Source organism: Chiloscyllium plagiosum, unplaced genomic scaffold (genome assembly GCF_037043375.1).
Source record: "Chiloscyllium plagiosum isolate Xiang-an unplaced genomic scaffold, Cpla_swu_hap1 HiC_scaffold_30, whole genome shotgun sequence".
Lineage (NCBI taxonomy): Eukaryota > Metazoa > Chordata > Chondrichthyes > Orectolobiformes > Hemiscylliidae > Chiloscyllium > Chiloscyllium plagiosum.
In genome coordinates this window covers 50,661,729-50,673,997 of record NW_028270168.1, presented here as the reverse complement: position 1 = coordinate 50,673,997, position 12,269 = coordinate 50,661,729, and the positions used below count along the sequence as shown (strand labels likewise).

At 37.2% G+C, this 12,269-nt stretch overlaps 1 protein-coding gene and 1 pseudogene across 7 annotated transcripts in view; one reads left to right on the top strand and one right to left on the bottom strand.

Annotated features, from left to right (window-relative positions):
• adgrb2 (adhesion G protein-coupled receptor B2) overlaps positions 1–12,269 on the bottom strand; it is an 805,995-nt gene that overhangs the window by 155,787 nt on the left and 637,939 nt on the right. For all 7 annotated transcript variants that reach the window (XM_043717943.2, XM_087976927.1, XM_087976929.1 and 4 more), the window contains 2 exons: positions 6,916–7,019; positions 4,347–4,449 (listed from right to left, as the gene is read on the bottom strand). In XM_043717943.2, coding sequence (XP_043573878.1) covers positions 4,347–4,449; positions 6,916–7,019 — 207 coding nt within the window. The remainder of the gene's footprint in view (positions 1–4,346; positions 4,450–6,915; positions 7,020–12,269) is intronic.
• On the top strand, positions 11,206–12,047 carry LOC148142193 (endoplasmic reticulum-Golgi intermediate compartment protein 1-like; annotated as a pseudogene).

Sequence of the window (12,269 nt, the reverse complement as noted above, 5' to 3'; positions counted from 1 at the left end):
TTCCTTTAACACTGCAAAGAGCTATGGTCATACTATATAGTATTTTCTAATGCCAAGTGATCTCATTCATAATGAAAAGTTGTCTCACCAACTTTCCAGAGACGAATGAACCAAGTGAGAACAAGTATTACTAACTGCGTGGTTTACCTTAATGATATGCTGTTATAGTGACACTTGGAAGGATCACTTAGAATAACTAGAAGCCCTGTTTAGAAAATTATAGTTGTCTCAAAGTAAAAAATGACATCAATGCAATAGTGAGAAAGGATAATGGCACAGGAAATCTAGTTGTAAAATTAGTTTGGGTGGAGGTAAGAAGCAACAAATTGCAGAAAATATTTTGTGAGGAGTTGTTTATAGGCATGCAAAGAGTAGTGTAAGGTATTGGATGTCATTAAACAGGAAAAAAGGAATGTATGCAACAAGGGTGCAACAGTAATCATGGCTTATTTAAACAACGTGTGGACAGTGCAAGCTACATTAGCAATGACACTGTCGTAGATGAATTCATGGAGTTTATGATGGAGTTTTAGACCAGTAACTTGAGGAAACAACTTGGACACGGGCTATCCTAAATTTGTTTTTGTGTAATAAAAAAGTTAAATACTAATACTTCAAAAAATACGGAGGTATGGCATTGAGGGTGAGTTGGAGGTTTGGATTAGGAATTGGCTGGCTGGAAGAAGACAGAGGGTAGTAGTTGATGGTAAAGGTTCATCTTGGAGTGCCGTTACTAGCGGTGTTCCGCAAGGATCTGTTTTGGGACCATTGCTGTTTGTCATTTTTATAAATGACCTGGAGGAGGGGCTAGAAGGTTGGGTGAGCAAGTTTGCGGATGATACGAAAGTCGGAGGAGTTGTTGACAGTGAGGAAGGATGTGGCAGGTTACAGCGGGATATAGATAAGCTGCAGCACTGGGCAGAAAGATGGCAAATGGAGTTCAATGTAGCTAAGTGTGAGGTGATTCACTTTGGTAAGAGTAACAAAAAGATGGGGTACTGGGCTAATGGTCGGATACATGGTAGTGTGGATGAGCAGAGGGATCTTGGTGTCCATATACACAGATCTTTGAAAGTTGCCACCCAGGTAAATAGTGCGGTGAAGAAGGCATATGGCATACTGGTTTTTATTGGTAGAGGAACTGAGTTCCGGAGTCCTGAGGTCATGTTGCAGTTGTATAAGACTCTGGTGCGGCCGCATCTGGAGTATTGTGTGCAGTTTTGGTCGCCACACTATAGGAAAGATGTGGAGGCACTGGAACGGCTGCAGAGGAGGTTTACCAGGATGTTGCCTGGTATGGTAGGAAGATCGTATGAGGAAAGGCTGAGGCACTTGGGGGTGTTTTCATTGGAGAAAAGAAGGTTTAGGGGTGACTTGATAGAGGTGTACAAGATGATTAGGGGTTTAGATAGGGTTGCCCATGAGAACCTTTTTCCACATATGGAGTCAGCTATTACGAGGGGGCATAGCTTTAAATTAAGGGGTGGTAGGTATAGGACAGATGTTAGGGGTAGATTCTTTACTCAGGGAGTCGTGAGTTCATGGAATGCCCTGCCAGTAGCAGTGGTGGACTCTCCCTCTTTATGGGCATTTAAGCGGGCATTGGATAGGCATATAGAGGATAGTGGGCTCGTGTAGGTTAGGTGGGCTTGGATCGGCGAAACATCGAGGGCCAAAGGGCCTGTACTGCGCTGTATTCTTCTATGTTCTATGTTCTAATATTGTCATGAGAGGTCCTTTGACAATGATATGATAGAATTCATCTTTAGGTCAGAAAGGGAAGGAGTCCAATTGAAAACTAGTGACCTAAGACTGAAACAACAAACTGAAGAGTGAATTGGTTGTGTTAGACTGAATAAGTCCAGCATCAGAGTGCATAGTGATGTTTAATATTTATTATGCATGTATTGAGGAAATTATGCATTCCTTTGGGTGAAAGAACACAACAGGAAAAGTGGCTCAATCATGGTTAATGAAAGAAAATTAGGATAATATTAGATCCAAAAAAAGTCATGCAAAGTTTCCAGAAAGAGGAGCAAATCTGAGGTCTTGGAGTGGTTTAGAATTCATCAAAGGATCCAAAGGGATAAAATAGAATATGTGAGGAAAATTGCAACGTACACAAAAGCAGACTGGAAGAGCTTCTAGATGAATATAAAAAGTAAAAGATTAATGAAGACAAATTAGGTCCTTACAGTCTGAAATTGATATTGGTGATCAAGGAAATAGTAGAACAATTAAACAACTGTGTATTTTCTGTATTCATAGATGAAGACACAACACATTCTTGAAGTGTGAGGAAAGCAAGGGTATTTTGTGAAGGAGGAATTGAAGAAAATTAATGTTAGTAAAATAAAGTGCTATAGAAATTAATAGGACTGAAATCTTATAGATACTCAGGGCCTGATGATATCCATCTCAGGTTTCTAAAGGAGGTGACAATAGAAATAATGATTGCATTCATTGCCATCTTCCAAAACCCAACTGATTGTGGAATACTCCCAACAAATTTGAGGGTGGAAAATGTAACCCCACTGTTTTAAAAAGGAGGGAGGGAGAATGTTGTGAATTGCAGATTAGCTAATTTACCATCAATGGTAGTGAAAATGCTGGACTCTATTATAGAGGGTGAGACAAAACACCTAAAGAATTGCCAACAGTATGATAAAAGTCAACATGGTTTTATGAAAAGGATATCATGCTTCATAAACCTACTGGAGTTTTTTGAAATCCCTAACAGGTGGAATGGATGAAGGAGGACCAGTGGATGTGGTATATGTGAATACTCCGAAAACTTTTGAAAAAGGTCCCATATAAGAAGTTATTGTGTAATATCAAAACACATGGGACTGGGGTAATGAACTGGTATGGACTGAGAATTGGTCGGTTGACAGGAATCATAAATGAAGGAATAAATAGTCATTTTCAGCATGGAAGGAAGTGATAAGTGGGGTACTGCAGATATTTATGCATGGGCATCAGATTATCACAATATGTGTCAATCAATCAGATGGGGGATTGAATGTAACCTTTCCAAGTTTGCTGATGACACAAAATTAGTGAGGAATGTAAGTGATAGGGAAGATATAAAGAGGCTGCAAGGTGATTTAGATAAGTTGACTGAATGAGTAAATGCATGTAATGTGAATAAATGTGTAGTTCTCCGCTTCAGTAGAAATAAAAGGAGGGCAGATAACTACTTAAATGGTGATAGGTTGGGAAAGGAACTTGGACATTAGACATTGAAAACAAGCATGCAAATGCACCAAACAGTTTAGAAGGCAAAAGATATGTTGGTCTTCATTACGAAATAGTTGGAATACAGGAACAGGGAGGCCTAACCGCAGTTTCTACAGGGTCTTGGTAAGACCCTACCTGGTATATTGTGTGAAGTTTTGATCTCTTACTTAAAAGAAAACATCTATGCCACAGAGGAAATGCATCAAATATTCAACAGAATTATTCCCAGGATGGCAGGTTTGCATGAGGAGTGGTTGAGTTGACTGGGCCTATATGTGTTAGCGTTCAGAAGCATGACAAGTTCTCTAACTGAAATATATAACATTCTGACAGGCTAGACATACTGGATGGAAGGATGATATTTTCCTTGCTGGAGGTCTAGTACAAGGGATCCTAGACTGAGGGTATGTGACTGAGTTAAGGAGAACGCTTTTTACTGAGGGTGGTGAGTGTGGAATTCTCCACCACAGAGTGCTGTCAAGACAAAGTCATTGAAATTCTTTACATTTAAGAAAGAAATTGATTTCAATAAGCTAAAGTTGTCATGATAAAATGCCGCAGATAATATAAAGATGAAGAACCGCAAATGTTGAAAATATGAAGAAAAAAAATTAAGAGCGCTGGAGAAATACAGAATTGTACAACAAGAGAGTGGAGTTAATGTTTCGACAAAGGGTCACTGGACTTTAAATTTTAACTTTGTTTTCTCTCTTCACATGCTGCCAAATCTACTATTTCTCCAGTGCTCCCTCTGCTTTTGTTTCTTATGGACTTAATCTTTGCAAACTACTGCCTCATCTTCACTTCCCTTTTCTCTCCAAAGTGCTTGAATGTGTTACAGCATCCCAAATCTATGTCCATTTTTCCTTGAGCTTCATGTAGTCAGCTTTCCAGTCAGATTTACGACTCTGCCATAGCACCAAAATGATTCTCATTAAGGTCACAAATGCCATCCTTTGTGGCTGTGACAATGGAAACTATCTTTCCTTAACTGTATGATATCAGATCAATTTGAATTTACCAATGACCCTGGATCATTATTTTCAGTAGGTTTGCTTCACCACAGTTAATTTATTTGTGCTATAAACACTCTATTTTGCTATTACCTTGCTGTGTATCTGAGTTTGACCAACCAAAATGAGGATGTTTGACGCCATTATAGACAGGCAAAAGTTGAGTAGAATAATGGATCGCTCTGATTTAATGAATCTGTGGAAACATAATTAAAAACAAATCATAAAAATTAGATAATATGTGCAGCATAATTTGATTAGAAACTTTTATGCAATTGAACATTTACATGGAATTACATAGAATCTACAGCAGAGAAAATCAGTCTGCCTAATGGATTCATGCTAGTCCTTATAATCCACATAAGCTTCTTTACACGCTAATTCATTTAACCTTATCAACATATTATTTTCCTCACTTCTCCATTTACTTTGCTAGCTTCACCTGAAATATATCTCTTTTTCTCAATGACTCCATGTTCTACGTATTGGGGACAGAAGGATGATCTATGTTGGAGGCACAGCAGCAGGCTAAAGTATTTAATAAGTATTTTGTATCAGTGTTTCCCAAGAAAGCAGACACTGACAAAGTATTGGCTGAAATGGAAATTGAGAGGTAATGGATGGGAGAAAACTAGAGAGAAGAGGGTACTGGAATGTTTAATTATGCTTGAAGTGAATACATTGCTTGCATCAGGTTATTTAAAAAAGTGGAAGTGAAGACACCAGAACAGTTTAGCATAATCCTCCAATCTTCCTTTGATATATGGGATGAGCCAGAGGTTTGTAGAGTAAATGTGACACCCTTATTCAAGAATCAATTGTTATTTTAAGAATTCTTCAGAAGAGCTGTCAGGTGTTACATTTCAGGCAGTGTACTCTGATCATTGTCTACCAGAATGGCTGGAGCAAGTGAAAGAGGTAGTTGCACATAATGGAGGATGGGAAGATGGGTGGGACCTTATGCCGACTGGTCAGGCTATTATATTTGTAATCTATACCTTCTTGCTGCTGGGGAAAGTTTCATTTTAGTGGTTACTGGACAAACATGAAAGTAAACAGAAATAAAATTTGCATAAGGTAACTTCCTGCCACTTGCTTCAATAAGCTGCAGAATGGATCATTTTCATTACAATTTCATATGATGGACAGTACTGAATATTTTTCATATTTATAAAATGGATACTTGTGCAACAAAAATGAAGATCCTAAGTTCAATTCTTTGTCATGTTCCCATGGGATGTGTTATTTTGATATCAATGAACTGTGAATTTCATACTCATTTGATAAGATTGGGAATTAGCAGATGAGTCTAACTGCTTATTGCCAGTAGCATAAACCACCTTAATTAGCATCAATAGAGAGAAGGCTGTTAATCCAAGTCTCCACCAATCATTTTATTCTCTCTCTGCGTATTATTTCAGTTCTCTCAGCCTGACAAATATGGTCATGCTCATCAGTTGGTTGACTCTGATATTGTAATCTCAGTCAGTATTTTGCTCAAAGAAGAACGTTTCAACTAAAAAAAAACTGCTAAGATCACTTCATTTCTGACTGTCTAAATGGAATCCTGAATAGTGAACTGCAATACTGCTGACAGCAGTAACCACTCTTTAAATGAGACTGCTGGAAAACTTTTAAGTCAAATCCTGATTGTGATGGATGTTAAGAGTTTGGATTTTTAATGTCAAAGACCATTATCACAAGTGGACTTTGTGTGCCCTATTAACTAACGCACCCTTATCTGTTCATTTTTGATGAAGGTTCATTATTGTTATTAATAAGAAATTTTGGTTCAACATGACAGAGCAATGAACAACTTTAAGTTTGATTTGTACTTCTATATCATGAGAAATTTAAAAAGGGGAGAGGTAGTTTCAGGTTATAATTCTGAGAATGGTACTAGGTTGGCTGGAAATTTCATAGAATCATACTGAAAAGAGGAGTCCCTTTGGCCCATCAAGCGCATACGATCAAAACTCAAATCTTGAACAGATAGAGCAAAATGTTCAGCAGACTGTGTGACTGCCTTGCAGGAGAAAGATATAAATAGAAAGCAGGAGACAACAGCTTCGCTTCACTTGGAGGTCACCAATGATGATGTTACCTAGCCAGGTAATGAAACGTCTGGATATCAAACCTACAGCTCAGCGAGCAAACCTACACCCTATATAAATATATGTACATAAAGTGGAAAAGTATGAAACAAGAAACTATCTTTCATGAATTACTTAGTCATAATTCATTGTTTGTCAATTGCCTAACATGCTTGTCTCCATTCACTTTGCAAAATCTATGATGGCTGCAAATTGAGGCAACAACTATCAAAAAATACTATTCAGCAGAATAAAACTAGTGTGTCTGCAGTATGCATCAACATTAGTTACAAAGGAGCCAGTCCAGCCTGCCTATGTTGTTTATTCTTGTGGTTTGAAGGAAGTAAAAATTTGAGTGATGAAATATCAAAGATGCAAATGGTTCACTGTAGTCACAAGCACTTAAAATGTGTCTTGTTGATAACTAAATCACTATAATCTTTAAGTAATACTCCAGCACAAAGTTATAATAAGAACATGGTGAACAGGATCAAACACAAAAAAAATACTATTGTGCAGTTTTAACATTTGGCATTTTGTATGCCATTACCAAGGTGATAATACAGTACCTCCAAAAAGCAGCATATACAGCAAGCAACGTTAAGAGAGCCATACAGGCAATTCCACATCCGATCATCAGTGGGACAGATGGTACTCCTGTAAATTCCATGGTCTGAAAAGTAAATCATTAAGGGAAATCAGATTTTCTTTGAATGTAATAGGCTTTGCTAAGATTTGCACAGCTATTAATACAGAATAATATAGATATTAACATTCAGGCCGAAACCTATTACACTACAATATTACTTATTTTTCACACTCCTCAGATTCTTATGTAGGAATATTGGTACAATAAATCTCCAGCAGCAGTAAGATGAAGAGGTAGTTAATCTATTTTTGATTATGTTGATTGAGAGATAAACAATATCAAATCAAACAAAGGAATTCTTTAATTTTCAATTGGGATCAACACCTCACTTAGGAGATAGCATGTCCAATAGCACATACTCTGTTTTCCAACATGGTGTATGAGCTCAAACATTATAAAAAAACCAAATACTATAAATGTTAGAAACCTGAAATAAAACTAGAAAATGCTGCAAATACTCAGAAGGTCAAGCAGCATCTGCTTCCATAGCAGTGCTTTTGCTGTTTTTCTTTCTCTGAACTGAGATTCTCCCTGCTGTCATTGACAGAACCCTTGACAGTGTCTGTCCCATTTTCTATACTTCTTTCAAATCAATACTTTGAATCTGTTTTCATAGAGAAAGACACAAGATGTCTCCCTGAAATAATTAAGGTCTAGTAAGATTATGGAAATGAAATAAATTATTAGTAAAAATACAGCAGTGAAAAAATTAATGGGAAAATAAATAAAACGCTAGTAACCCTAGATGGTTGAAAGAAATATCTCTACAGAGATAGTGGATGCTTTGGTGATCATCTTTCAAAATTCTATTAATTCTGTAACAGTGCAGATTGTGAAAATTGTGAATGTGCCATTATTTAAGAAAGGGAGGGAAGAGAGAAAACTTAAAATTACGGACCTATTAGATTAATGTCAGTGGTGGGGAAAATATTATAATCTATTATACATACTGGGAATTTATAAAATAATTCTCTGACTGGACAACATAGATTTATGAAGGAGAAATTATGTTTGATAAATCTGATTTTTTTTTAGGATATTACCAATAGAGTTAATAAGGGGGAAACCAACAGTTGTGGTCTATTTGGACTTTCAGAAGAGTTTTGATAAAATTCCACATAGGAGATTGGTAAACAAATTTAACACTTGGTGGGGTTGGGACTATATTACTGTCATAAACTGATGATTGGTTAACAGCCAAAAAACAGATGATAGGGATAAATGGGCAGACTGTGACCAGTTGGATATTGCAAGAATCAATGCTTGCACCCTAGATATTCATAATCTGTATGAATAATTTGGATGCACAGATAATTATTATATTTCCAAATTTTCAGACGATACAAAATTTGACAGGAATGAGAGTTATGAGGAAGATGCAAAGAGGCTGTGAGGGGGTAAGAGATTAACAGATAGAATACAATGAATAAGTCTGAGATTATCCACTTACATAGGAAGAATGAAGATGTAGGGTATTTCTTAAACTGAGACAGTTTGGAAAGTGTTGATGTTCAAAGGGTGTCCTTGTTCATAAGTCATTAAAAACTGGTATACAGCTACAGCAAACAATTCAGAAAGCAACCAGTATATTGTTCATTACAGGAGTTTTTGAGTACAGCAGCAAATAAGTCTGACTTCAATTCTAAAGAATACTGGTGAGGCTACATTTTCTGCAGTTCTGGACTGACTTGCCTAAGAAAGGATATACTTGACACAGAAGAGGTATAGCTGAGATTTACCAGACTGACCCGTGGGATGGTGGGACTGCTCTGCGATGTGGGATTGAAGAAACCAGGCTTGTCCTCTTTGGAGTTTAAAGAATGAGAGGCAATCTCATTGAAATGTATAAAATTCTTAAAGAGTTAAACAGAGTTGACACAGAAAGAATGCTTACTCTGGTTGCTGGGTCTAGAACCAGATGACACACTCTCAAAATAGAAGGTAAGCCACTCAGTAAGGAGGAACCTCCTCACCCAGAGTGGTGAATCTTTGGAATTCTCTATTCCAGAAGTCTGTGGAACCTCAGTCAGCGCGTGAGTTCAAGACAGAAATTGATAGATTTCCAATTGTTAATGATGTCAAGGGATATAGGGATAGTATTGGAACACAACATTGAGAAAGATAATCAGCCAAGATCCAGAAACATGGGGCAGGCTTGAGAAGATAAATAGCCTATTCTTGATCTGATGTTCCTAAACTACACGCATATATATTCCCCTGTTTACCACCTTAGATGGTTCCTTGAAAACTTCAATCAGTCTTGCTCGAGATGCAAGATCTTTAGAAGTCCATGTTCTTTTTCTCTTGTGTTATGACACGGGGTAAACTCTCCTGTTTAATTTAAAACCAGCAATACAGAGAAGATGTATCCCATGCAGTAATCTGTAAAATTTCAAGTGGCCATGAACTATGTAAAGTAAAAATTAATTACTTTATTTCTTAAAGTATAACAGAGAATAATTAACTAACCACTATTTACAATTTCTTTCTCTAACCTATATTTTACCTTCCCTTCTATAATACTAGTCTGATAAAACTCCCAATCAAGATTTATAAAACAACATTTCTTATCTCAAAACCAGGCAGCTTTCATTCTTCTATTCGGATCTTCCTGTGTCTTCTTTTCTTTTTCTTAGGAATTTCTTCATCAAAGGTTACTGATCGAAAAGAGAGCTACTATTCAGGTAATCTGCTTACATGTTGGGCTTGTCAGTTCTCCTCTCAACTGTTCAATTTCCCCCCGATCTTATACTCCAGAGCATCCGATTGTGTCACTGGCTTTTAAGATTGTCAATATACTCAATTTAAACTTGAATGGAAATTGGCATTTTTTATCGGGATATAATTTAAACTGATGGGCCGAATTCAAATTTGTTTGTGTCTCCAGGCAACAAACTACTCGAGTTGTTCAACCTAATACATTGTTGCCTTATTGAGAACACTTGGTGCTGTGTCCGGTAGTTCTGCTGTTTTAAACTCTCTTAAAGGTACACCCACATCTTCATAACACTTGGCAGCTCGCGTCTCTAAGGGATCAGTCAGTTTGTCCTTAATTAAAGCATTCAAAGATTTTTCCAAAACAGATAATATGTGAACAATCTACAATCTCCTGCACTTTATCCCTTTTACTTTTAAATAATGGAGTTATATTTGCAATTTAAAGAGGTATTCCTGAATAGGGACAAGTTTTGAAAACTCTGGCTGAAGCAACTTTAATCATCTGCTATTTTTAAAATGATAAGGTCCAAGGAATTTTAGAGCTTTTAATGCATTACCTTTTAAAATACCACTCTCATGCTTAAATTAACTTTACTGAATTCCATTCCTTGATATATTATTAGGTTTGCTTGAATGTCATGTATATTATCCTCTTAGTCCACTGTTAAGACTGAGAGCAAGTAATAATTCAGCAGCTTTGCCACTTGGTTATTTTCAGTTGCTATCGTACCCTATCTGCTGCCACCACTGTTGGGTCTATCCTGCCAGTCCAACGCTACAAACCCAGGGATTGTGATGGTAACATCTCTCCGTATAATTCAGAGAATATGACTATGTAAGGCTGTTGCTCAAATGGGAGAAAATGAGGTCTGCAGATGCTGGAGATCAGAGCTGGAAATGTGTTGCTGGAAAAGCGCAGCAGGTCAGGCAGCATCCAGGGAACAGGAGAATCGACGTTTCGGGCATAAGCCCTTCTTCAGGAATGTTGCTCAAATGGGCTGTTTTGGTACAAGAGCCCACATATTACTAGACAGGACTTTACAGCATCAGCAGGGCTGGGTTTGCTGATGGCATTTCCAGCTCCTAGGTTGATACTGTGCTATCTGTCCTTATCTTCTCCTGTCAAGAATATGTCACAATAATGTTATATATTTTTTCAGAAAGCTAATCTGTCTTCCAAATGCACATAAAACATCTTGCAAAATGATTCCCAGAAATCGACTCTTTTGGATTCAGCTGATAACAGTACCAGGCTGCACTTATCCCAAGAAAAAACCACAAGAGACCTTTTAAAATTCAATTAACATTTAAAGTATAAATGGAAAAGCCTTGACCATGATTTCCCTAAAGGTGTAAATAGCACTTCCAATCTCACTAAAAACCTGACAGGATGAGAACCATCCAAGCTAATGGCTGTGAAAGTTCAAAGTTAATTACTGCAATTAAAAGACAATGCCCAGACCTAGGTTAACCCAACACTTAATATGCAAACATGATGCAACAGTTTTGGGAGAGTTTAATTTTTGATCTATATAAAAACCTGGCTGTGAGTAACCGTGATCTGCAGAGACCATGAGAAAAACACCCTGAAGCAATCACTCAAGCATTGCAACAGGGGATGGTGTCCAGGACTGCAGCACTGAACTAAGCAAATGAACAGCACATGGATAGCCCTGACAAAGAACGTGGAGGAAAGTTTGAAGTGAATGTAAATATCAGTTTACCTAACCTTTCATGTGGTGTAGTCAGATTAGACGGACAAGATAAAATGGGAAAACATGAAGTTGGCCACATTGAAACCTCCATGAAACAGCCTCTAAATAATGGTAGAGGCTGTAGGTTTGAGGAACAGTTCAGTATTAATATAGTTCCAGGCAATTTCTGCACGCAATGCCACCGTCCAACCAGATAATCCAGACATGATTCATGTAATTAACAAGCTGACATTTTGTGAAATGATAGAGGCTAGAAATATTCAAAAGTGCTTTTAATGCCTTAGTTGGAATGGATAAACTGAGTTGCAATGTTTTAGCATCACATAACTACATACTGAAGATAGTTCCCATGATATGTGAAGAAAAACAACACTTTTCCTAACAGTACACAGCAGCGCAAAAAAAATGTGACACATACATAGGGCATATTACTTCCACCATCCAGTTCCACTCTGACCTCAGCCCAATCACTGTCAAATATTTTGAATGGCAACAGCCATTATGTAGGCTTATTACAACAATCTATGCAATAATTGGAGGAACATTTACAGTTGCTGGATCTTTCACAACATCTGAAGGCTTTAAGAAGATTCTGCTGGGAAAAATACACCAACAATAATTTGACTGAAACAATGCTTGTAAAGGACATCAAAAATTAACCAAGACTCTCAAAATGCTCCGCTGTAAAACCGAATCGAAGTAGACTTCATTCACTCCCAGACCAATTCTGCTTAGACTACCTGTGGGATCTCATTTTCATTTTCATTTATCCTTTCTTACTTCAGATCTTTGTATTAAAATCTTAGCTACAAAATTTATCACTTCATACAGATACCATTTT